General features: G+C 39.7%; 2 protein-coding genes across 3 annotated transcripts; both read right to left on the reverse strand.

Annotated features, from left to right (window-relative positions):
* Window positions 1-9,347: 9,347 nt before the first annotated feature.
* LOC113904747 (olfactory receptor 51E2) lies at window positions 9,348-27,071 on the reverse strand. Of its 2 annotated transcripts, none has more exons than XM_027561841.1 (2): window positions 26,920-27,071; window positions 9,348-10,724 (listed from the first exon to the last, which is right to left on the reverse strand). In XM_027561841.1, exon 2 carries the CDS (start codon window positions 10,537-10,539, stop codon window positions 9,577-9,579), a length of 963 nt encoding a protein of 320 aa, XP_027417642.1. In that variant the 5' UTR covers window positions 10,540-10,724; window positions 26,920-27,071; the 3' UTR covers window positions 9,348-9,576. The 2 variants fall into 2 exon arrangements, 1 of the variants encoding a protein (XP_027417642.1); XR_003514584.1 differs by lacking the exon at window positions 9,348-10,724 and adding an exon at window positions 25,701-25,847 and having other exon boundaries at window positions 26,920-27,067.
* On the reverse strand, window positions 17,361-18,568 carry LOC113904748 (olfactory receptor 51F2-like). Its single transcript, XM_027561842.1, has one exon. The coding sequence runs from the start codon at window positions 18,566-18,568 to the stop codon at window positions 17,624-17,626; it is 945 nt and encodes a 314-aa protein (XP_027417643.1). The 3' UTR covers window positions 17,361-17,623.
* Window positions 27,072-27,339: the final 268 nt, after the last annotated feature.

The raw sequence follows: 27,339 nt of genomic DNA on the forward strand, positions 1-27,339 counted from the left end.
GAGAGTTCTACTCCAAAATAGCTGTGACCTCAGCTCTTTCCTAAATCAATTTGGACTAATGTCACTCACTTGGAGCTGCTTTCTATGAACACATCTGACTTTTCTCCTCTGATTTTGGCTGCACTCTCCAAGCTGAGGGCTTCCCAGGTGGCACTAGTGGTAAAGAACTCAGGATGGTAAAGAACTCAGCAGCAGGAGACGTAAGAGATCCAAGTTCAATTTCTGGGTTGAGAAGATCCCTTGGCGGAAGGCATGGCAACCCACTCCAGTATTCTTGCCTGGAGAATACCCATGGACAGAAGAGCCTGGCCAGCTACAGTACATAGGATCACACAGAATCAGACACGACTGAATCGACTTAGCACAGCACTCCCAGATGAACTGGGCCCAGTGTATCTCCCTTTCTCCTCCATAGGTGATAAATAAATTTAGGAAAAATTACTCAACTTTAAAATCTTATATCAAAATAAATTCATGTTCATTTACCTGAGCTGAGATTTCAGCAGTACTCCATAATTTTCCTTTTGGTTTTTAAATTGTCGCCATTCTTCTCAAGCTCTTTGTCCAATCTGCTATCTCACTCTCAGTAGCTCATGTTGCTGCTCCCAGCTTCACAATGAGAAACAAGGGCCATCAAATGTGCCCTCTCTGAGTCTTGCCTAGTCCATCTGCTCTTTTTCCTGCTTCCACTCCTACATCTACACCATACTAGACGGACCATTCTAAGGCAAGTGTGTTTCATATCAACCCCATCTCCAAGCTTTTAACCACTTCTTTGTTGGCTGTCCATCACTTACAACAACAACAAGAAATCTTGGAATGGCAAAGCAGAAACTGAGATAATTTATTCTTTAAAACTCTTTCTGAGACAATTGTAGATTCATATGCAGCTGTAAGACAACACAGAAACACCATATATCCTTCACTCAATTCTCCCAAAGTTAACATCTTTTGAAACAACAGTACAATACCAATTTAGGAATACTGGCATTGCTACAGTCATGATACTAAACATTTCCTTCACCACAAGGCTCCCTCATTTTTTTTTTCTTCTTTTATGTGGACTCCCACTCCCCTGTTTCCCACCCCCTTTTTCATCTCTGGCAATCACTAGTGTGTTACTTATTTCTATACTTTTGTCAATGCAAGATTGTTTCACAGATGAAATGGTATAGTATATAATTTTGGGGGACTATGTTTTTTACACTCAGCATGACTATCTGGAGATTTATCCAGCTTATTCCATGTATTAATAGCTTGTGCCTATTTAAAATTGAAGTATAATTGAGTTACAATATTGTATTAGTTTCAGGAATCTGAGACTATTATGTATTTCTGTTTTTCATCTTCAATTTCTTTCATCAGTTTTATAGTTTTCCAAGTTCAAGTCTGTTACCTCCTTAGCTAGATTTATTCCAAGGTTTTTTATTCTTTCTGATGTAATTGTGAGTGGGATTATTTCCTTAATTTCTATTGGGACTCAGAGCATGGGGATTTTTCCTACAGCCCTCTACCTCTCCCATATGCAAACCCTGCTGCTGCCGCTAAGTCGCTTCAGTCGTGTCTGACTCTCTGCGACCCCATAGACAGCAGCCCACTAGGCTCTGCCATCCATGAGATTCTCCAGGCAAGAACACTGGAGTGGGTTGCCATTTCCTTCTCCAATGCATGAAAGTGAAAAGTGAAAGTGAAGTTGCTCAGTCGTGTCCGACTCTTAGCGACCCCATGGACTGTAGCCAGCCGGGCTCCTCTATCCATGGGATTTTCCAGGCAAGAGTCCTGGAGTGGGGTGCCATTGCTGGTCTTCAAAGTCAGATGCTCTTGGGGTTCATCTTTCTGATGCAAAACCCCTGTCGGAGACCGTGATGTAGGGTTTGGGCCCTTTGTGCCTTGGAGAGAATCTCTGCTATTGTGATTATCCACCTATTTGTGTGTTGCCTTCCCAGGGTTGTGAATTTTGACTACATTGTGTCTCTGCACCTCCTACCCATTCATTGTGATTTCTTCTTTGTATCTTTAGCTGTGGAAAACTGTCTCATATATAGTTGCTCTGTATGTGCTCTGTATGTATGTATGTGAAACTCGCTCAATCTTGTCTGACTCTTTGTGACCCTATAGACTATAGCCCACTAGGCTCCTCTGTCAGTGGAATTCTCCAGGCTATAATACCAGAGTGGGTAACTGTTTCCTTCTCCAGAGGATTTTCCCAACTCAGGGATCAAACCCACATCTCCCGCATAGCAGGCGGATTCTTTACCATCTGAGCCACCTCTGTAAACAGTTGTAATTTTGATGTAACCATCGGAGGAAGTGTGGTCAGGGTCTTCCTATTTCACCATCTTCAACAGTTTATTCTTTTTAAATGCTGAGCAATATTGTAGGGTATGGCTATTACCACTGTTTTTTTGTTTGTTTGTTTGTTTGTTTTTAACAATTCACCTGTTGAAGTACATTATGTCTTATTTCCTGTTTGGGGTTAGTATTTTAAAGTTACTACAAACATTTTTGTACAATCTTTTGGTACACGTATTTCTTCATTTCTCTGAGATCAATACCAGAGTGCAGATGCTCAGTCATATGTTTGTTGCATGTTCAGTTTTTAGAAACTACCAAAATGTTTTTCAGAGTGACTAGCTATGCCTTTTCACATTTCCTCAGCAGTGTATTAAGCATCCAGTTTCCCAACATCCTTGCTAGCATTTGATGTTTTCACATTTGTTAAAAAAAAAAACAAAAACGCTAGCTATTCTTATAGATATGTATTTGTATCTCGTCATGGTTTTAATTTTCATTTTCTACGGGGCTAATAATTTTGAACATCTTCTCATGTATTTATTTGCATCTATGTATCTTTTTCCATAAAATGTCACTTTATGATTTTTGCCTATCTTTAGATTTTTTTATTCTAAATTTTCAAAGTCCTTTTTATATTCTAGATACTAGGCCTCTGTTGGATATGTAATTGGCACACATATTCTCACACTCTGTATGTTGTCTTTTCATCCTTCAAACTGAGTCTTTGATACAGCTGCAATTTTTAATTTTAGTGAAGCTTAATTTATCAGTTTTCCTTAAATGAATCATATTTTTGGTGTCAAGACTAAGTTTTATAGATTTATGCTTATGTCTAAAAAAGTTTTACATTCAGGTCAGTGACTGAAATTTATGTATATATTGAGGTATAATTAACAAATAAAATTGTAATATACTTAAAAGGTAAAATGTGGCAATTATATATACATATATATTGTGAAAGGGCTGGATCCCCACCATTCAGTTAATTAACAAAAATCGATCACCTCAAAAAACTTAGTTTTTTTCTTGCTGAGAACACTGAAGTTGTACTCTCTTAGCACGTTTCAGTTATACAAGGTAGTGTTATTAACTATAGTCATCACATTACACTCTAGATCCTTAGAACTTACTTATCTTATAACTAAGAGTTTATATTTTTTTCATCAACATTTTCCTATTCACTGCCCCAATTCCCAGCCTCCGACAAAAACCATTCTGCTCTGTTTCTTTGAGTTTGATGTTTTTTTCTCCTGATTCCACATATAAGTGAGAATATGAACTATTTGTCTATCTCTGTCTAGAATGTTTCATTTAGAATAATGCCCTTCAGTTTTATCTATCCTGTAACAAATGTCAGAGTTTCCTTTTATTTTTTTTTAATTTTATTTTATTTTTAAACTTTACATAATTGTATTAGTTTTGCCAAATATCAAAATGAATCCACCACAAAAAGGCTGAATAATATCCATATATTATGTGTATATATATATTACATATATATATGTAATATATATGTACATCACATTTTCTCTATCCATTCACCTGCTGATAGATGCTTAGGCTGTTTCCATACATTGAGTACTGTGAATGATGCTGATATGAGAGTGCAAGTATCTCTTTGAGGTAATGATTGCTTATGGTATTTTTATTTTTAATTTCTTGAATAAGCTCCATACTGTTTTTCCTAATGCCTGTACCAATTTGCAGTCCCACTAACAGTGCACATATGTTCCTTTTTCACCACATCCTTGCCAACACTTGTTATCTCTTTCCTTTTGGGTAATATCTGACATACACTCTAACATCCACTATTGTTTATTTTGGTATTCTCTTCATTTCTTACAAGGCCTAGAAGGTTGTAAATTATGCTTAAATATTTCAAGTTAAATGACATTTAAACATGGACATTGGGCATGAATTCTGGCACGAGCTGGGAGAATTGGTGGTGATCATTTTTGGAAAGAATCTCAGATATGTGATGCTGGTAATCTCTGGTCATAAATATGTATTGAGAGTAAATCTTTTCTTCTAATAATAATTTTTAAAGCCTGGGGAAATCTCTATCTCTCAAAACAAACTTATGTGGTGTTCTTATTTCTTGTCAGTCCAGGGTTGGGTAAATGATATGCTGCTCAGAGGTGGGGGGTAAATGTAATTATTGTGGGGATGGGAGTTGTCTTGCTTATAGAGCAACCTCAGACACTGTGGCTCTCATGGGGAACTCGATACCTAAACTGGTGCCCTCCACTGTTCAGGCCAACATAAACATGGCTGGGAACAGGGCAAAGCTTTTATGGTCCTTGGTCCCCAGAGATCCTTGTTCACTGGGAAAGAGACTCTCACGACAGTGAGCACTTGCCTGAGACCCAGAGGCCTCTCACGGCAGGGGCTGCCTGGGACCACCTCTCTCAGTTGACTCAGCTCCCCAGGCACCCAGAGGCCTCCTTCTTGAAGTCCTTCCAGCCCATTGGGAAACAAAAGGCAAACATTCTCCCAGGACCCTGGTTTGTGTGAACAAGGAATAAGTAATGGCCATAACCTGTTTTTAGTTTGCCACTTTCTAGTATGCAATTGCATTTTTTCTGGTATAGTTTTGAAAACTATGGCCTTTCTGTTGATTTTTCTTCTCTAGTGCATATAATCAGTCATTTCAATCCAAATTGAATCCCATTTAAGTCCCACTTCCCCTCTCCACTACACTCCCTTCCTTCATCTCATTTTCCAATCTTAGTCCTCCTGGTGTGTGTATGTGAATTGGAGGGGTGGGAGAAGAACAAAGTCCAGGTCTTAAACTCCAAGCTCCTAGGCTAATGTGCTCTAATCAGTGTTTTAAAACAATTTGTGTGTCTTGCTTGCCACAGACAGAAACCCATATTCCTATCTCCTCATTATCCCTGTAAGACAGGGATTATTATCTATCTTCTCAATCTCTTCTCAATGATAATAATGAGTATTTATTGAGTTCATACTATGTATTAAACACTGCACTAAGCACTGTGCATGGATAATTGCACATAATCCTCACAAACGCACTGAGGGGTAGACACTAATATTGCTCAAAATAAACTAAAGAGGAAAACAAGCCTCACAGAAAGTGAATTGACTTGATGATCAGAATGGTTTTCTCTCTCTGCTGGACTGGACCTCCTTTCAGAGAGCCCATGCATATCTACTGGGTGGAAATTCCCCCATTTTTGAAAGAAGGTTTGATTTTTGGAGACAGCTATAATTGGTAGAATCAGGGAGTAGGAGGTCAAGTTGATAAATACAGTGTTTGGGCAAACAGTAGGTGTGGCCTCAGGGAAGGAGGCTGGTTTTCTTATGTGGGTCAGAAAGCAGTTCTGAAGGAGTCCCAGGAGAGATTCAGCCTTGCAGGACTTTTCAAATTGTTCCCGGCTTCTTAATGTTTGCGCTTCACTTGTGGCTCAGGTGGTAAAGAATCCGCCTGCAATGAGGGAGACCTGGGTTCAATCCCTGGGTTGGGAAGATACCCCAGAGAAGGGAAAGGCTACCTACTCCAGTGTTCTGGCCCAGTCCATGGGGTCACAAAGAGTCAGACAGGACTGAGTGACTTTCACTTTCTTAATGTTCAGAGCACATCATATAACTTCCCTGGTGGTCCAGCAGTTAAGACTTTGAGCTTCTACTGCAGGGAGAGGGGGTGACGAGGGAGGGGGTTTGAACCCTGGACAGGGAAATAAGATCTCACATGCCACACAGGGCAGCCAAAAAGTGAAAAAAAAAAAAAAAAAAAAGATTGGAAATGGGATTTAGATTTTTTAGACTTTACATAATTTAATCACCATGTTTACAGACTTCAAAGAGATAATGTGATTTAGAAAAGGTCACAAGGCTTAGTAACACGACTGGAGTTCTGAGTTCCTAAATCTCATCCCAGGGCTCTGCCTTCCTCTCAGTATGGTGATCAAATGTGTTCTTCTTTGGGATACTTAAACAGCAGCAACAAAAACTTAATATACTTTCTTTAACCTAGATGCAATCATTTCAACATGTTCTTGTTATAAAATTGATGGTGATGTTTTACATTTTAAAAATAATTATCATAGTAAAACATACATAAAATTTACCATTCTAACAAACATTTTTAGGTGTGCAATTCAGTGGGATTAAGTATATCCACATTGTTGTGCAACCACCATCGCTATCCATTTCTAGAACTTTTTCATCATTCCAAACTGAAATTCTGTTATCCACTAAACAATAACTCTCATTCTCCCCTGCCTCCAGCCCCTGGAAACCTCTACTTTCTATTTTGATGAATTTTACTTTCTAGTTCAATGAATTTTTAGTACCTTATATAATTGGAATCCTACAATATTTGTCCTTTTGTGTCTAGCTTATTTCAGTTAACATCATATTCTCAAGATTCATTCATGTTGTAGAATATATCATATTTTGTTCTTTTTTATGGCTGAATAATATTCTGTTGTATGTATATAACCAGTATTTATCCATTCATGTGTTGAACACCTGGGTTGCTTCCACATTTTGGCTATTGGGAATAGTCTTTGGACTACTTTTTTTTTTTTTCAAGTTAAAATCCTGGGGCATAGGGAGATGTAGGGGAGACAGAAATGGAATATGAATAAATTGGACAGCAGTGAACAGTGAGAGATTTGGGAACGAGAGATGGCACACTTTATTAAGTTGTTAATCTGGTTATTCTCTTAGATGTATGGAAGTAGTCAGGAGGGTATGATTTGAGGTAGAGCAATGCACAGGAAAATAGAAGAGAATGGAAGTTGTGGGAAGAGACATAGTCAGTTTCATCAAATGAGGCTCCTGACCTCATTATTTGGGGTGAGGCCCAATACTCAAATTTCCACTTTTACAGTGGAAATTTTATGAGCATGCCTTTGCTTTTTTAAAGGAGCCATTCATTCTTCCATTCTCTCCCTCTCAGACCTGGTCTATGTGCATTGATGAACTGCAAGACTTTGGAGGCTCTTTTACAGTCTCTGGGCAGGCGATCAGAATTGTATGCTCACAGATACATCATATGCTAGGAGGACCCTTCTTCAGGAGAAAGGCTAAGAGTCTGAGGTTCCCCCTTTCTGAGCAAGAGCCTACAGGCTGAAGTCACCCCCCATGGTTTATCCACCCTAGTTACCCACAAAAGATTTGTTCAGTGAAGCTGCTGAGGGAACACATAGGCCCAGTGATTGTCCTCAGACTTTAGCATCTCATCAGACCTGCTCAATGATACAATGGGAATAGTCCATCTTGAAAAGATGCATTTAGCTTTCTGCACTGGTGAGAAAGAAGACCAGGGAACCTCTCACATAGGATTCTATGAATGTGAAAGCAGTAGGTATAACACTTAGCAAAATTTGAAATAAAATTTATAATGTCTCATTACCTAAGTTAAAACTCAGACCTTGGATATGTTTGACAGATACAGAAAACACTTAGAAAAAGGGAGACATGATTGAGAAGATTTTAGGGATAAATAGACAAAAATATTCTCCCTTAGTCAAGAAAGAAGCAGGCTGTAGAACATGAAGGTTGGCTGTAAAACATGAAGAGTAACCTAGATTTGTTGCTCACAACAAGGGCAGGGTTATCTCTCAACACAAATAGTCATTTATCTCATAAGGCACATGGCAGAAGGAAAACAGCATTTACACAGGCTGAGGAGATAAATGGCAGATGTTAAACAGGAAGCAATGCAGCATGGACATTAAATACTGTATTTGGTTATGAAATTTAATTTGGAATCATGGCATGGCACCCATAAAACTGTGTGCCTTAGTTTTCTCAATGTAAACCTTATTTCTTGCACTGGTAACGGAGGACAAAAATAGTCCCTCTGCCATAAAGTTGGTGTGAAGATAAGATAAAACCTATAAAGCACTTAGATTTCTGGAACATTGCAACCACTCAAGATATATTCATTGGCATTATTATTTAAAGCTGAACTTCCCAGGTAATAAATAGGAAACAATGAGTCTTTGACAATCCCTGGTGTACATAAATGATCAGTTTCATTTTTTCCATTTTAAAAGTTGTACATGCTAACTTGTACAAATTATAAAAGATGTACAAGATCTCCATAAAAAAGGAATTAGAAGATAGAAACAGAAGTAAGTCACTAGTAATTTGAGCACATTTCTTTCAAGGCATAGATTGTTTTACAAGTTAGTTTCAATCATGTATCCTCCTTATTTTTCTTAACATTACATGCATGTTTCATTTTATAGCAGAGCCTTTAAAGGTCACATAATATTTCCTTAACATGGACTGTTTCACATAATGTTCCATTAAGTGAAAAGACCATGTCTGAGTCACCAAGGAAGCCCATACTTCAAACCTTGGATGTCAAATACATGATTACTATAAATAATGGTATGATTGATATATCTTATGAGAAACTTGTTTTCTGCATTTAGGGATATTTTATGAGAATAAGTTTTCAAAAGAGAGATTACAGCATTAACACTCATAACTTTTAAAAAGCCCTTGCTACATTTTGGCAGTTGCACCATCAGTGGTGTTGCTACAGCATATATGCTTCAACACAAACTCCTTTTACATTATGAATTTTCATTAATAAAAACTGCTAATTAAATAAGCAAAAATGTTACCTAATTATTGTGTTAATGCAGGTTTCTTGGACTAATAATCAAAGAAAATTTTCCCTTGTTTAAAAGTCAAATTTTACTTTTGCCACTCTCCTTTACATTCTTTTGCTGCTTATTTTCTAATTTTAGCTTTTTCTATAACAAGGATAGTAGTAATAGTGGTAGTGTTAGTCACTCAGTTGTGTCTGACTCTTTGAGACCCCAGGGACTGTAGCCCACCAGACTCTTCTGTCCACGGAATTCCCCAGGTGAATCAGTAGTACTGAATAGCATTTTTACCTGCGGAAAAGAATTATGCTAAGTCGCTTCAGTCGTGTCTGACTCTTTGCAACCTTAGGGACTGTAGCCCACCAGGCTCCCCTGTTCATGGGATTCTCCAGGCAAGAATACTGAAGTGGGTTGCTGCACCCTCTTCCAGCAGATCTTCCTGACCCAGGAGTTGAACCCATGTCTCTTACATTTCCTGCACTGGCAGATGGGTTCTTTACTGCTCGTGTCCACCTGGGAAGCCCAGAAAATAATTATGGCAGCCTCAAAAATTTAACCCCAAGCAGAGGAAGTATTTAGAAGCCAAACCAGAGAAAATCACTGACGTGTTTATGGGCAACTGAGATCAAGCTAGCATTAGTAAATCATTATATCAAGCCATTAAAGGTAAGAATAAGTGCCGTGGTAAGGGTCACTTGCCTCCCACAGGCTGAAACTCCCTGTCACAGCTGATCTTAAACATAGCTAGCACCCGAGTTCTGATCTGTTTGGTCTTGGCACCGTAAATGATGGGATTGATGACAGGAGGCAGAAGTAGGTAGACATCACCCATGAGAACATGCACAATGGGATGAAGGCTGTTCCCAAAGCGATGCACCACTGAGAGGCCGATGAGAGGCACATAGAAGGCCAGCACCACACCAATATGTGACACACAGGTTCCAAAGGCCTTGGCCCGCTCTGACTTGGAAGGCAGTTGTAGAACTGTTCGTATAATCAGAAAATAGGACAAAGAGATGAACAGGGCATCCACACCCATGACCAGCAGAATGGCAGTAAGACCATAGACCACATTGGGCAATGTGTCTGCATAGGCCAACTTCATTACATCCTGGTGCACGCAATAGGAATGCGAGAGCACGTTGGATTGGCAGAAGGCTAGCCGTTCGATGAGCAGAGGCAGTGGGATGAAGAAGAGGGATCCGCGGACCACAGCCACCAGGCCAATCTGGGCTGTCACTGTGTTGTTGAGCACTGTGGCATGGCGCAGCGGGTGGCAGATTGCTATGTAACGGTCAAAGGCCATGGCCAGTAGGATGGTGGACTCGATGGCTGAGAGAGCGTGAATAAAGAACATCTGGGTCATACAGGCATCAAAGGTGATCTCCCGGGAGTCGAACCAGAAGAGGGCGAGGATCTTGGGCATGGTGGATGTGGACAAGGCCAGGTCGATGGCTGCCAGCATGCAGAGAAAGAGGTACATGGGAGCGTGGAGGCTGCGCTCCATCCTTACGACGAAGACCACGATGCAATTTCCAAACAATGCCACAGCATACATAGAAAGCAGGGGGAAGCCAATCCAGAATTGAGCTGCTTCTAGTCCTGGGATACCAATAAGTACAAAGGTGGCATGTGTGAAGTTGCAGGTACTCATAGCTGGCACCGAGAAGGTGAGGTCACACTGGCAGCCTGCTAGCCTGCTAGGACAGGGAGCACAGTCAGAGAGGCTGGCCCCAGAGACCCGGGGACTGAATACACCTTAGCTCTCCTTCCCCTTCTCTCTTCTCTCACTCCTCCGAGTCATCTGGGTTCTTTCATAAAAAGGCTGTCTGAAGCCTCCTGCCAAAGGGGAGAGTGACAGCTCAAATTCACTTATCAGTCACTACTCTCAAAGTCCATTTACATTTGTAAAAGGGAACCTGGAGAGAACAATGCTTATCCCAAAAATCTGTTCTTCTCAAGTTCCCTGGGAATCATTTTTCTGTTCTATAAGCATTTACTTATAAGACTTACCATATGTCAAGGATATTTGCTAGATGCTGAAAATACAGAGACAAAAATGCATATTTTTGCCTTTCAGGTGCTGTGACACATCATTTGCCTTTCAGATACCTTGCCTAGAGTGAAAGATAGATAAGTAATGAAAATATTAGAATCTTGGGATATGTGTTAGGAAAAGATGTGCATTTAACGCATAGGATGGGAGAAGCATCATCAGAGGAAACTCTCTGAAACAAGATGATCCTTCTGTTCAGTCTTGAAATATTGAGTAGAAATTAAAAAGACAGAGAAGGGAATAAAAGGTAGAGCAAACAGTGGGGATAGGGAGATTTTTTATTTTGTTTTGGTTTTGCTTTGTTTGCTTGCAAATTTTCAGGATTCCAGGTCTGAGGTCAGCAAGAGAGGAAAGATACAACTGTAATAAAAAATAAAAATAATAAAAAACAAACAAACAAAACCCACAAAATAAAAATTAAGGAAAAAAGGCCAAAGTCAATATCTTAAGGTAACAGGGAAACTTATTTGGGGTCATCAAATGAAAGGTAGTAGTTCCCACCAATGAATTCCCTGGAGATGAAGGTGCTGGTAGGATCCTAGCTGCCAGGTGTGGCCCCTGTGAAGGCTTTCTCTCTGTTCCTGGCTGATGGGTCTCTCTACTTTTAAAAGTTGTCTCTAAGGCCACTCTCACTGCTACAAAGAGAGCTTGAGTTGAGTCTTGATACTCCCAGGGCTTTGTCTTTCTTGGAACCTCTGGCCATGAGTTATTTATATTAGGTGAATCTTTGATTTCTTAGGAAACTCAGTGTTGCTCTGCCTTATTCTGTGTTCTGATCTCATCAAACTCTTTCCTGAAAGTCTCCCTAAGTACCCTGGTATATAGAGCTAATTGTCTCTAAAGAGCTAATGGCTTGGCTTTTCAAAAGAGGTTCTGAATCTTTAGAATACACTCTGCAGGTGATTTCATCAGTGATATTGGGATTAAACTGTTCATCCTCCCCACTTCTCCCCACCCCACCAGGATTCCTCTTCACTCCTAACCTGTGTCCTTTCTGCTGCTGAGACATGCTTTTCTATTTGGCCTTAGTAGAGAGGGTTTGGAGAGGAGAATGACCAGGTATCTAAAAACACAATATGATAAAATGAAAACTAAAAATTTTGACTTAGATTATCCTCATCTTGGATAAGCAAGAAAGAACAGATCCAGGTTCAAAGGTCAGAAAATCTCTCCTCTGATGACTATCCGTTCTTCTCCATTCTCAGACATGTGCCAAGATATTACAGCTACCTTCCTTGACAAATATCAGATCCCAGCTTTGTCCCCCTCAGCTGCTGTCAGAGAATGAAAAGCATTTTTCAGAGGTAGATGCTCACAAGCATGGAGGGTAGCAAGGGGAGGACAGTAATGCATTTCTCCTTTCTCAGCGCCTCTGATGACAGCATTCACATGGGCAGACAGAAGGGTCTCTGGTGGCCTCAGAGTCAGATATCTCCCTGACTCTTCTTTCTGCAGGGCACCTTTTCTGCTTTGCTGGTAGCAGCCTAAGACTTGGGGCCATTGTTTCATCTCCCCAGTTACCTATCCCAGAAGACCTCATGCTTTCCTCCCATGTGGTCTGGTCTTCTGCCTAAAGGGATGCTAGCCAGACCCAGTTGCCGCTTCTCTTTGGGTCTGAGTGTGGCTGTAGCATCTAGTCTCACTTGCCTTTCTGGGTGGCAGCTAATGCTCTGGAATACTTCTTCCTCATCCATGAAGATGTGGGTGGGATACAAGGGCTTCCCCTTACCCTGCCACGAGACAGTTTGTAGGGTCTTCAGGGTTCCTTAGGATGCCAGGAACCATGGGCTGCCTGACCCCAGCGAGGGTGCACTCACTTGAATATGGTACAGTCCTGATGAGAGGCAGCTGAAGCCGATTCTCCCTTTCAGGCACAGATTTATTTATAACTGCCTAGGAATCCTATGGGGATAGGCTATGGGAATATGGACTGAGGGCCTGGAGGCTGGGCAGGCAGGGGGCAATACCTCCATGGCCACTTGTATGTCACTCCTACAGGCTTCCCACTGTTTCAGTCTGGTGGGGGTGGATGGGCGAAGATTACCAGGGGCCCACTTCCTCTGCCATCACTCCCACACTTACACATACAGGGCTCTCAACAATCTATATCTGCCCATCCAAGTAACTCAAACTCTAGTTAGCCACTTTACTAGACACCTGCCAGTGTATGTAGTTTGGTTCTTGAGCTCTAGGAGTTCATATCCTCTTTATTGAGACAGGCACACAAAAATATAGTCCCATAATTCAAAATAAGGCCATGCACCTCTTGAACTTCTCTTTTCCCAGCCCCAGCTTTTCTTTCAGTTGATGAAATGGACTTTCAGGTGAGGAAGCCACTTTTCATTGCACCTGTGTCACAGATAAAGCATACACATAACCTAAAGGCTCTTTGCTTAGGTCATATGGTTCATGAATTATAATATGGTCAGAGAACCAAGTATTCAGATTCTTTATTTATTCACATTCAACAAAGATTTATCAAGCCTGGCATACTGCAGTTCATGGGGTCACAAAGAGTTGGACATGATCTAGCAACTGAACAATGACAGCAATGTAATAAGAAAAATAGATGCCACACATACAAACCTCCAGCCTCATGGAGTATTCTGGTTAGGGTACAGACAGTACATGGAGTTGCTATAAAAAATGAAAGAGGATGTTAGGTAGGCTTCAGGAGAAAAAAAAAATAAAGGGAAGAAGGAAATAAATACATCTCAAGGGGATAGTAGAAATTTTAAATGAAACTATTGCACAATATTACAAAGACCACACAGAATGAAAGCATTTAAGGAGAAGCCTAACAGAGTGAGAAATATATCCATGGAGGTATTTGAAGAAGACTATTCCAGGAAGAAGGAAAAGAAACCACAAATAAAGTTCCTGAGAAGAGAATGTATCTGGGGGTTTAGAACACCAAGAAGGCCACTGTGCCGAGCAGAGGGAACCAGGGCAAGAGTAGTAGCGAGATACAATCAGAGAAGTAATGGGCAATTGGATCATATAGGACCTCATAGGACTTATGGAACATTTAAGGATTTTCATTAAGAAGTCCAAGTGAAATAGTGGCCATGTGTCTACCACTGCTCTGGTCTTTAGGAAAATCTCCAATTCATTGTAAGCTTGTCCCTTGGGTCAGAGATGACATTTGCTCTGCACCCCAGCCCCATTTCCCTTAACGTCTACATTATGCCCTCCCTGGGAATGGAAGCTTACAAGTTGCTTGGATGGTTGCACAGTGGGGCTTTTCACATGTTAGTGTTGGTCCTGCAGGAGGGTGCTGATGGGAGAGAAACATCTGTAGAAGTAGTGAGAGCTTCCTGCCTGTCTAGTTCTTAAGACTGAAGTTCCATCTCCTCCCATATTTAGGACGCTGGGTACCCCAATCCATCTTCTCTAGCCCAAGCACCTCTTTGTCTCTCTCCCCTATCTCCCTGCCCTAATGTCATGTGTGGAAATATCAAACAAAAATTGAGTCTGTGAACCCACATCATGTGCTCATTTTCTCTTATTTCTAATGGTGACTGAGACATCGTCCCTTGATCTCAAGAAGTAAGCAGAGTCTTTTGTGGGAAGAATGCTTACAGTAGAGTCTGAAAAAGGGTGCCATGAAGAAGCACAAAATGATGCAGGAGAACCTGAAAAGGACATCAGGGAGACTTGAGACATCATGAAAACATCTCTGAAGGAAAGCTGCTTATACTTGGTTAGAGGGAAGAGAGTGAGGGTGCTGTAAGTGGAGGAGCCTGTGCAAAGGCTTGAAAGTGAGATAGAGCAATCAAGGCTAAGGAAATGCAAGTTGTTTGTTGTGCCTGGAGCTCTGGGTGGAGGGGAAGCAATGACTTTGAGCAGGCCACACAGATTTTATGATTTTTTTTTTCTATCTGGTAGGAAGAGAGCTTAAATGAAACAAAGTCCTTATTCTCAAAGACCTTACCTTTTAATGGGGAAGCTAGAAAAGAGATAAACAGATATGTAATGCGTTACAGAGAGTGTGAAAGTGCTAGAAGTTAAAACAAGGTAGGTAAGGAAGAGAGTGAATGAAGGCAGGAACTGAGGAAGAGGTGGTGTTGTCATTATTATTTTTTGTAGTATAAAGGGCCCTGTAATAAGGGGGTGCACGAGTGGAGACTGCATGGTGACAGGCAGTAAATAACACATCGGGAGGAAGAACATCTCAAGTAAAGAGATCTGCAAGTGCAAAGTCTGAGGGTGAAGCATGCTCGGTGTGTTTAAGGGAATGTTTGCAGGTTAGTGTGGTTGTAGTAGAGAGAGTAGGAGAAGGCAATGGCAACCCACTTCAGTACTCTTGCCTGGAAAATCCTATGGATGGAGGAGCCTGGTAGGCTGGAGTCCATGGGGTCGAGAAGAGTCGGGCATGACTGAGCAACTTCACTTTCACTTTTCATTTTCATGCATTGGAGAAGGAAATGGCAACCCACTCCAGTATTCTTGCCTGGAGAATCCAAGGGACAGAGGAGCCTAGTGGGCTGCCGTCTATGGGGTCACACAGAGTTGGACACAACTGAAGCGACCTAGCAGCAGCAGCAGCAGCAGTAGAATGAGTAAGCAGGAGAGTAGTAGGAGTTGAAGTTGAGCTGATGAAGACGAGTCAGAGCACATAAATCCTTGTAAGGTATTACAATGACTGTAAATGTTTCTTGGGTAAGACAGGAGACCTCTGGAACATGTTAAACACAGGATGTGACATGATTTGTCTTGTGCATTAAGATAATCCTTTTAACTACCGTGGGGGAAATAGACTGTACTATAAAGCAAAATCAGGTTCAAAATGATGATGGCTTGGAACATGGTGGTAGCAGTAGAAGTAGTAGAAAGTAGTTGTACTCCAGATACCAACATCTGGAACACCTGGAATAAAGAGTCATCAGCATTTGCTAAAGATTGGATGTAGAATGGGGGAGATGGACATGTGCCAGAAATAACTCTAAGTCTTCTCTCAGCATCTTGAAAGGCAGAGTTTCTGGGTTATAGAAAACTGTGATTGAGAATGTTTTTTCCTTGGTGTGAATACCAGGATATGGTTTTGGATATGATGAGTCTAAGATGATTTTTAGATGTCCAAATGAAGATACTGATGCACAGGCAATTAGATATGTCTGGACTATATTATAAATACTTATTTGGGATTTACAAGCTTATAGATTGTATGTAAAGACATTATGTTAAATTAGATGACCAGAAATGAGAATATAACAAAGAATAAGACGGGTCTCAGAACAAAGTTCTGGGACATTTCAACATAAAATGATAACGAAGATGAAGATTAATAGTAATTGACTCAGAAAATACTATTGTCAAACATGCTGAGGAGTTTGACATCATCCTAACTGTTAAGTAACTGGTACTGTGAATAAATTCCCTGTAGCTATGAATGACTACTTCTACTTCTTTGTTGGATCTGATACCAGCTATAGGGCTCACCATTACTGAGTGATTACTGAGTAAATACATGTATCATTGAAACATGCACTTTAAATTTTTGAGAATTATTGGATATACCCAGGTTGGAAAAAATAATTAACTTGCTGAATTAAGCCATACATGAAATAAATGTTACAAATTAAAACAATTCTGATAATACAACTTGTAATTCCTTTGCAATTCTAGTCACTTTTTAGTTTCTACTGGGGCAAAAAGTTGAGGGAGGTCAGAAAGAAATTCTGGAATATGCTTAGCTGGGAAAGAACATCAGGTAGAAATACATTTGTGAGGTTTGAGGATTTTGTTTTAGGCTTTTATTTGATTAATTGGTTGAAAATTTTTAGAGAATACAGTTTTATTTTTTTGTTTGTTTGTCTAAATTGTGTCCCCCCAGTACAAGTTAGTTAATTTATGTACGCTGCTGCTCAGATGGTCAGTCGTGTCCCATTCTCTGCGACCCCATGGACTGTAGCCTGCCAGGCTCCTCTGTCATGGAATTCTCCTGGCAGGAATACTGGAGTGGGCTGCCATTTCCTCCTCTAGGGGATCCAATTCATGTATAATTATATGCTGTATTGTGTATACATGTTTATATTACATATAAATACAGTATAGCTATATAAATACATATATTGTTTATACTACATACACAATTAAGGTTAAGAGTAGGAGGACCCTGAAGGAAGTCAGTTTGCAGGTGGAAAGGAAATGTGGCTTCATTACTTACTAGCTGTTTAAGCATGTTACTTAACATTTTTGTGCTTCAGTTTTTCTCACTAATACTAAAAGTGACTATCTTATCATTTTGTTTCAAATATAAAAATGTGTTAATATGTGTAAAAAACAGAACAATGACTGGTCAAAGGAAATAATAAATATTAGTTAAAATTATTAGTACAGTTAGGAAATACTACCTATTTCTCAAAAAGGAGTGACTTTTTCATACTGTGTCATCTTACCTGCTGAGAAGTGGATGAAGTAAAAAGAGACAGACTACTGGCAGGATAAACAACAGCTTAGAATAAGCAGTCATTGGAGGAGAAATTCTAGACAGTAAAGCTGTTTGTTCCTCCTATTCTAATGTCTCGCCTCCTCATTTGTAAAACAAATGGGTCAGTCAAGCTGGTTTTCTAAATATATTTCATCTTTGATTTTAAATATTTGCACATTTGGTATCAACGATCACCAGATTCACTTTTCAATTGATAAAAACAACCTGACATAGACTGTTTCTGTGATTCTATGTGTCTTTGGAGTGGAGAATTTTTATCACAGCTCTGCATATCTGTTTTGTCTTCACACTGTAGATGACGGGGTTCATGACAGGGGGGATTAGCAGGTAGGTGTTAGCTATCATAGTATGTACGTAGGCTGGGGCCCGTTTCCCAAATCTGTGAACAAAGGACAGACTGATCAATGGGATATAGAAAATGGCAACAGCCCCAATATGAGAGATACATGTGCTGAAGGCTTTTTTCCTCTCTTCTGGGGATGCAATGCTGAGGATAGTCTTAATGATCAAAACATAAGAAAAGGGGATGAGGATTGAGTCCACACCAACAGTCGAGATCATGGCAGTCAGCCCCACTGCATTGTTGAGCCTGGTGTCTGTGCACGAGAGCTTCATCACATCAGGGTGGAAACAGTAGGAGTGGTGGAGCACGCGGCTGTGGCAATAGGACAGTCTCGTAAGAAGTGCTACCATCGGCGTGAGCGTTAGCGTCCCCCTGATGACAATGGCCACTCCAATTTGAGTTATTCTGGAGTCCGTCAAAATGATGGCATACCTGAGGGGGTCAGAGATGGCCACAAAACGATCAAAAGCCATGGCCAACAACACTGATGACTCCATGACAGTGAAGAATTTAATAAAGAACATTTGTGACAAGCAGGCATTAAAGCTGATCTCCCTGGCATTGAACCAGAATATACCCAGCATGGTGAACAGAGTAGATACAGACAAGCCAAGGTCAGTGGTGGACAGCATGGAGAGGAAATAATACATGGGCTTGTGGAGGCTGGGCTGAGTGATGATGGCAAAGAGAACCAGGCTGTTTCCTGAGAGAGCAGTTGCATAGAGAAAGCAGAAGGGAATGGAGATCCAGGTGTGGAAGGCTTCCAGCCCGGGAACACCAGTCAGCACGAAAATGATGGAAGAGGATGTGGTATTTTGCAAGTTTGACATGATGAATTAAAAAGTACAGAATTCCAAGATGAAATTCTGGAATAACCAAAAAACTTACATTTAAACAGGCAATCCAATTACAGATAATTTTATTCAACCAAAAGCTAACCAGAGATGAAGATCTATATACCATGTAAATATGAATGGCTGATATAAATTGATAAAATAATTGCAAAATTTCAACTGCTTTAACAATACTTTTTTTTTTTTGTATTTGCCCCTGCTCATGATTTTTTTTCCCTGGAGCATTTTGCTGATAGCAAGGTTTATATTATGTGATCTTTTCTTCTAGCCAGAGATGGCAGAACTAAGAAAAGAAACTCGACCCAAGACTGGCTGATCATATTCCATCCTCTTTGGAATATATTCTGTATAGTTGGCATCAGAGACAAATGATTGAGGCTTTGGAGGAGCAGTATTACATTGGTCAAGAGAAGAGAAAGCAGTGAAGCTTACAGATAGTTTGGGAAGCCAGAAAATATTGAGATACTTATAATGCAAAATAACATGTATTAAGTGATAATAAATGACTTAAGCATCAGTGCGGTCATGTGCAGGTGACTATAGTATCTAACCTTTCAAATGACCATTTTCATTTGACCCTCGTCCAGACCCTTATAGCATCTGGAATTGCATTAGAGAGATGGAGAGCTAGAACACAGACTTATTACCTACAGAGGCCTCTGGCCCCTGGTTGATATAACATGCTGTCAGTTTCAAATATATTGCTTCAGCTTCTTTACAGACTAGCTTTTCTCCATTAGCAAAGAACAGATTTTTCTCCATTTTGTTAAGACTTGCTTCTAAAGAGACACCTAATAGAATCTTACTGCTTTGCTTTGGAGGGGAACATAACTTTATTTTTCATTGAATAAGCAATTGCATCCTGGGTAAATAGGTCTGTATGAATTGGAAGAAGGGGTATGGGGAAAACAGAGATTAGTATTCCAAAGCTTTTAGAATGGCATATGTGAAAGAGAGTTGAGCCACAATGAACTTGTAACCAATGTTAAGATCACTGTTCCTTAAGGGAACCTAAGAGTTTCCAGAACACAGTTTTACCCAAAGTGCAAGGTCAAGAATTTCCTAAATAAATCTCTTAGTTTTAACAGGAAAATTTTTAATTTGATTAATGGAAAATTCAAGGAAAAAAGAATGTTAAATTACATGAGTTGGTCAAATCAGTGAACTATGACTACATATTCTCCAGTTTACAAAAATGAGACTGTTTCCAGAGAACCAATCAAATTACTGTCAGAATATATTAGCAAATTTCATAAGGGAAATGAGAAGTAACAAAAAGGGAATATTTATTTAAAAAGGAAAATTTTTTCTGGATACTACACCATGGCACTGCCATGGCTTTGATCATTTTATAGAACTGAAGTATCAGGATTCCTTAGTGGTCCACGGTTAAAAAAAAAAAAAAATCTGCCTGCCAATGCAGGGGACACACATTTGATTCCTGGTCTGAGAAGATCCCACATGTCTTGGGGCAAATAAGGTTGTGTGCCTCAACTACTGAAGCCTGGGTACTTAGAGCCAGTGCTCTGCAATAAGAGAAACCACTGCAATGAGAAATACATGCCTCTGCTAGAAAGTAACCTCTGCTTGCTGCAACTAAAGAAATCACACGCAGCAAGAAAGACCCAGAGCAGCCAAAAATAAATAAATAAACAATTAAAAAATACTTAAAAAATGAAGTATCAATAGATACTGTGTCATGCAACTGGCATGTATTTAGCAGTTAACTGTGAAAGTTTGAAAGATTAACAGGTTCTATTAGCACTTTTTGATATTAATTAAAACTATAGTGATTTCTGAAAATCTTTTTTTTTTTTACAGCTTTTACATTTAATAAGTATGTATTGATCAGGAAGATAAACTAAAAATATATTAAATGAATGATATGATAATTTATAATAATGGGTTCACATCTCATTTTCCACAAGTCTTTGACCTATTTCTTATCATTTTTCATAGAACCTGGGACTCAGTTTTTGAAGTTAACAACTTTCTGAGGTTACTTGGAAGTAGAGAAATTATTAAAAAAGGAATCACTTCAATTCTGTTTACAAATGGTTTGGGGTATTTGCAAAAGGCTTTCCAAGAAAACAGTACTTGAAATAATTCTACATTTTGTGTATGTCAAGATGAAGTATTCCAAGCCAGAAACTGTCAAGCCAGAATGAGCCTGTAATATTGTTTCTTTGCTCTTGCCTTACACTCTCAGAGACATTTCCTGAGCACCTACTCTGGGCACAGTGCTCTGTTAGAAGCTAAGATATAACACAAACAAAACATCTCTTACAGGGTTTATAATTAAGGGAGAGTGAATGCTGCTGCTTATAAATAATTTCAATATCCAGCATACCATGATGAATAATAAAAATTGTTATGAGAATACAAAAGGCCAGATTATGTCAGCACTAATAGTACAAAACAAGCAAAATAACGGAGGTTTGATACCTGAGAAAACCAGACAGATGTCAGGACCTCATCACTGAGAGACAGAAAACCACATCTTTAAACAGAGCCCAGTGACACATTTGGGGAAAAAAAGGAAAATTACCTGTTTGAAAAACCAGCTACATGCCAGGCACTGTGTACTAGGCATGGGCATATCAGAGGAGTCACAGGCAAAGAAATGCCACTAGTTGTAGAGCTCTTAAATTGAAGAAAGTAGGGAAAACCTCTAGACCATTCGGGTACGACCTAAATCAAATCCCTTATGATTATACAGTGGAAGTGACAAATAGATTCAAGGGATTTGATCTCATAGAGTGCCTGAAGAACTATGGACAGAGGTTCATGACATTGTACAGGAGGCAGCGATCAAGACCATCCCCAAGAAAAAGAAATGCAAAAAGGCAAAATGATTATCTGAGGAGGCCTTACAAATAGCTGAGAAAAGAAGAGAAGTGAAAGGCAAAGGAGAAAAGGAAAGATATACCCATTTGAATGCAGAGTTCCAAAGAAGAGCAAGGAGAGATAAGAAAGCCTTCCTCAATGATCAATGGAAAGAAATAGAGGAAAACAATAGACTGGGAAAGTCTGGAGGTTTCTTCAAGAAAATTACAGATCCATCCAAGGGAACATTTCATGCAAAGATAGGCACAATAAAGGACAGAAATGGTATGGACCTAACAGAAGCAGAAGACATTAAGAAGAGGTGGCAAGAATACACGGAAGAATTATACAAAAAAGATCTTCATGACCCAGATAATCATGATGGTGTGATCTCCAACCTAGGGCCAGACATCCTGGAATGCGAAATCAAGTGGGTCTTAGGAAGCATCACTATGAACAAAGCTAGTGAAGGTGATGGAGTTCCAGTTGAGCTATTTCAAATCCTAAAAGATGATGCTGTGAAAATGCTGTACTCAATATGCCAGCAAATTTTGAAAACTCAGCAGTGGCTGCAGGACTGGAAAAGTTCAGTTTTACTCCAATCCCAAAGACAGGCAATGCTAAAGAATGCTCAAACTACTGCACAATTGTGCTCATCTCACACACTAGTAAAGTAATACTCAAAATTCTCCAAGCCAGGCTTCAACAGTACATGCATGAACCATAGACTTCCAGATGTTCAATCTGGATTTAGAAAAGGCAGAGGAACCAGAGATTAAATTGCCAACATCCTTTGGATCATTAAAAAAGCAAGAGAGTTCCAGAAAAAATATCTATTTCTGCTTTACTGACTATGCCAAAGCCTTTGACTGTGTAGATCACAATAAACTGTGAAAAATTCTGAAAGGGATTGGATACCAGACCACCTGATCTGCCTCTTGAGAAATTTGTATGCAGGTCAGGAAGCAACAGTTAGAACTGGACATGGAACAACAGACTGGTTCCAAATCGGGAAAGGACATCAAGGCTGTATATTGTCACCTTGCATATTTAACATATGAAGAGTACATCATGAGAAACACTGGGCTGGATGAAGCACAAGCTGGAATCAAGATTTCGGGAGAAATATCAGTAACCTCAGATATGTAGAGGACACCACCCTTATGACAGAAAGCGAAGAACTAAAGAGCCTCTTGTTGACAGTGAAAGAGGAGAGTGAAAAAGTTGGCTTAAAACTTAACATTCAGAAAACTAAGATCATGGCATCCAATCTCATCACTTCATAGCAAATTGATGTGGAAGCAGTAGAAATGGTGACAGACTTTATTTTTTTGGGCTCCAAAATCACTGCAGATGGTGACTGCAGCCATGAAATTAAAAGATGTTTGCTCCTTGGAAGAAAAGTTATGACCAACTTAGACAGCATATTAAAAAGCAGAGACATTACTTTGCCAACAAAGTTCCATCTAGTCAAAGCTATGGTTTTTCTAATAGTCATGCGTGGATATGAGTTGGACCATAAAGAAAGCTGAGCACCAAAGAATTCATGCTTTTGAACTGTGGTGTTGAAGACTCTTGAGAGTCCCTTGGAGTGCAAGGAGATCAAACCAGTCAATCCTAAAGGAAATCAGTCCTGAATATTCACTGGAAGGACTGATGCTAAAGCTGAAGCTCTAATACTCTGGCTACCAGATGCAAAGAATGGACAAATGGGAAAGACCCTGATTCTGGGAAAGACTGAAGGCAGGAGAAGAAGGTGATGACAGAGGATGAGATGGCTGGCTGGATGGCATCACTGACTCAATGGAGATGAGTTTGAGCAAGTTCTGGGAGTTGGTGATGGACAGGAAAGCCTGGCGTGCTGCAGTCCATGTGATCGCAAAGAGTTCGATAGGACTGAGTGACTGAATTGAACTGAACTGTAAAGTATGTGAAGGTAAGATGCTTCAAAGTGACAGATAAGACAAAAATAATGTGAAGCGACAGATTCTGAATACAAGTATACATGAATGTGTGTGACTGTGTGCTAAGAAAAATTAGTTCCAAGAAATCTTAAGTGATGAGATTAATTTTAACTCTGCAAAGTTTTGATGGTTGGGTGTGAGTTTTCAAGGATGGAAATCAAAGATATGTTCTTGACATAGATAACAAGGAAGCAGAGGTTGAATGATATAATACAATTTGTTGGAAGACTACTGAGCCTTAAATGTGAAGCTGGGTGCTATAGGAAATAAAGTAAGAGAAGGAGGGGGGGCTAGGACATGAATATCTTGAATTCCATGGAAGAGATTAGGAATTTGGATTTTATTTCCAGAGCATCAGAAGCTAGGCATTTCCAAATATTTTATGAATAACTAAATAAATAATTCTTCATCTCCTCTAATTTAACTCCAGCAAGATTCCTTTCCTTCTTTAGTGTCTTATTTAGTACCATTGACTCCCTTTCTGCACTCTACAATACTCAGGTTTTATCCCAATCTATTAATGAAAGCTTCCCACACATTTATACTGATTTTTCCAACACATTCAATTCAACCAAGACAGATCGAGCATCTTTCTTAACCAGCCACTGTGCTTAGCTAGTGAGAGAAATACAACATAAACTGTTTCTCTCTCAGTTTCCTGCCATATTTTATAATAACAAAAATGCTCTTTGAAAGGCAGTATACTTTTGTTTATCATTCCTTCATGCTCAGTAACAATCCAGATTATTTCTCTAATGACTCTCAGAACATTCTCCAACTGTCACCAATGACTTCCTAAATACCAAGTCCAAAAGTTTATTTGCATTTTCCTCTCCCTTATTTCACATTTTCTCAGTGTTGACTATCTCCTCTTTGAAACTGTCTCCTTTATTAGCTTCAACGATAGTGATTCTATAATATTTTCTTCCCTGGTGATCAAACAATATTTTTGTTCCCTGTCTTGTAATTGTGCTGTTCTTTAAGACTGTCTTTAAAACTTTTTTGGCCTTCAAAAGCACTGCAGATGGTGACTGCAGCCACGAAATTAAAAGACACTTGCTCCTTAGAAGCAAAGCTATGGCCAACCTAGACAACATATTAAAAAGCAGAGACATTACCAACAAAGGTCCATCTAGTTAAAGCTATGGTTTTTACAGTAGTCATGTATGGATTGTGAGGGTTGGACTATAAAGAAAGCTGAGCACCGAAAAACTGATGCTTTTGAACTGTGGTATTGGAGAAGACTCTTGAGAGTCCCTTGGACTGCAAGGATATCCAGCCAGTCCATCCTAAAGGAAATCAGTCCTGAATATTCATTGGAAGGACTGATGCTGAAGCTGAAGCTCCAATACTTTGGCCACCTGATGCGAAGAACTGACTCATTTGAAAAGACCCTGATGCTGGCAAAGATTGAAGGCAGGAGGAGAAGGGGATGACAGAGGATGAGATGGTTGGATGGCATCACCAATGCAATGGACATGAGTTTGAGTAGGCTCTGGGAGTTGGTGATGGACAGGGAGGCCTGGTGTGCTGCAGTCCATGGGGTCACAGAGTCAGCCATGACAACTGAACTAAACTGAAGACTGTCATTTTCTTCCAACAAGCTCCTCTTATTTTTTGCTCTCCATATATTCTTCTTGTGATATAACAGTTATTCCCATGGCTTTAAATAGCACTTATATCCTGATGACTCACAAACCTGAGATCTATTTATGGTCTCTTGGCTGGTGCACTGGGACGACCCAGAGGGATGGTACAGGGACGGAGGAGGGAGGAGGGCTCAGGATAGGGAACACATGTATACCTGTGGCGGATTCATGTTGATATATGGCAAAACCAATACAATATTGTAAAGTTAAAAAATAAAATAAAATATTAAAAAATAAATAAACATAAAATAAAAACACACAAAAAAGTTAATAGAATCTTTGAAGATGTAAGAAGATTTTTAGGCTTCAACTAGGTCATGGAAGTAGAATGAGTAAATCAAATTGATGATTTAGGAAAAGAACTGGCAGTAGTTTGGAGAACAAATCAAAGCTCTCTGCTTAGGGTCAGTGAATAAAATGTGAATAAACTATTTTATCTATACCTGAGGGATAGCTCCACCCATATATTCTCAGACAGCTCAGTCAGTAAGAATCAAGAAGATCCTACCCCCTCTCCCATTCCAAACCTGGCTCCCTCTTCTTTGCTTCATTTATCAGAAAATGACATTGAACTCTAGCAGATCATCTGCTCAGAACTGCCTCCCTCATGCACACACATACCATGCATACTCACCATCCACTCACTTAGCCTCAATATACAAGTCATCATTAAGTTCATATTGATTTTATTTCTGAAATGTCAAAAACTGGAGCCTTAAGAGGATTTCATATGGAGGCTTAGTAATAGCAGTATGGTTGGTCGTGGAACCTTGCAGTTGTATTTCATTGCAATCTTCTTAAATCAAAAACACGAAACTGTTCGTAAAGAATAAAGGAGGACTAATGAATATGGTTAGGAGGAAGCACAAAAATTCCCTCAAACGAACGTTTTGTGTAGCCACCACTGTTCAACCCATCCTCTGAGTCCCTGCACAGCCTTCATTTTCTCTTACGGGAAATAAGCTACAGTCTCTCTATTAATTTTCTTGTCCACTTCCATCACAGTGATGCACTTTCTCCATTGCACTTCCATGAGCTGCAGTTTGTGGTGATGGCTTTACTGCTGAATTAGACTATATAGTATTATCAGTATTGTCCAAGTCATTGCCAACAGCATGTCTATTGTGTGACTGTCCTGGGTTTAGATCCCTGTTCAAACACCAACTAGTTTTGAGATCTTGTATAGTGATAATGACAAAAATATAACAACAGCTACTGCTCTATGAACAGTACTTTGCCAAGTACTCTTTAAGCATTTTATCTTTTCATCTTTACTATAACACCATGTTGCAGTATTATATTCACTTTTCTGATGAAGAAATTGAGTATGAAAGAAGTTATGAAACATATACAGGATCATGTACAACTAGTGAACATCAGAGTAGGGATTCTAAACCTATTTTTAATTTCAATGCTCAAGCTCTCAAAAACTCTTCTCACTGAAACCTACAAGTAATGTAAAATTTCTTTCATTTGGTTTCCTTCTCTGTGAGATTGAACACACACTGTGTCTAGTACAGTACCTGGCATGCATTAGATGTTCAAAATTTGTATTTTTCATTTTTAGTAAGAATCACTGGGCTTTTCAGCCCCTGAAAACCTCTTTAGTTTCCTTGGGCACCAAACCACTAACTAGGATAAATGTATTAGCAGCTGATTAAGTCATTTCACTAATGAACAACAGGATATCCCACCCACACCTGGCAGAACAAAACACTCCTTTTCTAGAGATTTCCTGACAATAAACAATTATGTAAATTCTACCCTCCATCTCAGCCCACCATCCCATTATCTAGGCTAATTCTGCTCCGGGTGAGGAGACTCTCATCTGTGGGTAGGAAAGTTCGGCTCGCTTAGAGTTGAGCTTTTTCAAAACAATGTTACTTACAGGGCCCATACAGCAGTTTTCCTGTCCCTCTCGGGCTGACTCACAATGCCGGGAAGGCTTTAGATCCAGCTGAGGGGGTGCTTATGAGAAGACTTGGCAGACTGGCTGGAGACAGTCTCAGAACTGAGAGGCCAATTCCCTGTGGTGTTGTCACTCACTATGTCTCTAGAGCATGCTGGTTCCCAGAAGACTTCTTTTGCCTCATATAGTATTTTTATACCTTCCATTATGCAATTGCATTTTGTGGCTATGTGCTTTATAGGCTGATGTAATTTTTTGTACTGTGCCCTTTTATTGAAGGATTTCGCATATGAACAGTTTGGAGATATAAGTCACATACCATAAATTCCACCATTTATAGTGTACAATTTAAAAAGTTCTAGTAAATTTGGACATGACTGAAGTGACTTAGCAGCAGCA

This window comes from Bos indicus x Bos taurus, chromosome 15 (genome assembly GCF_003369695.1).
Source record: "Bos indicus x Bos taurus breed Angus x Brahman F1 hybrid chromosome 15, Bos_hybrid_MaternalHap_v2.0, whole genome shotgun sequence".
Lineage (NCBI taxonomy): Eukaryota > Metazoa > Chordata > Mammalia > Artiodactyla > Bovidae > Bos > Bos indicus x Bos taurus.

Bases quoted from the DNA above. Each gene is read 5' to 3' on its own strand.
- LOC113904747 (XM_027561841.1), bottom strand. From the start codon at position 10,539: ATGAGTACCTGCAACTTCACACATGCCACCTTTGTACTTATTGGTATC.
- LOC113904748 (XM_027561842.1), bottom strand. From the start codon at position 18,568: ATGTCAAACTTGCAAAATACCACATCCTCTTCCATCATTTTCGTGCTG.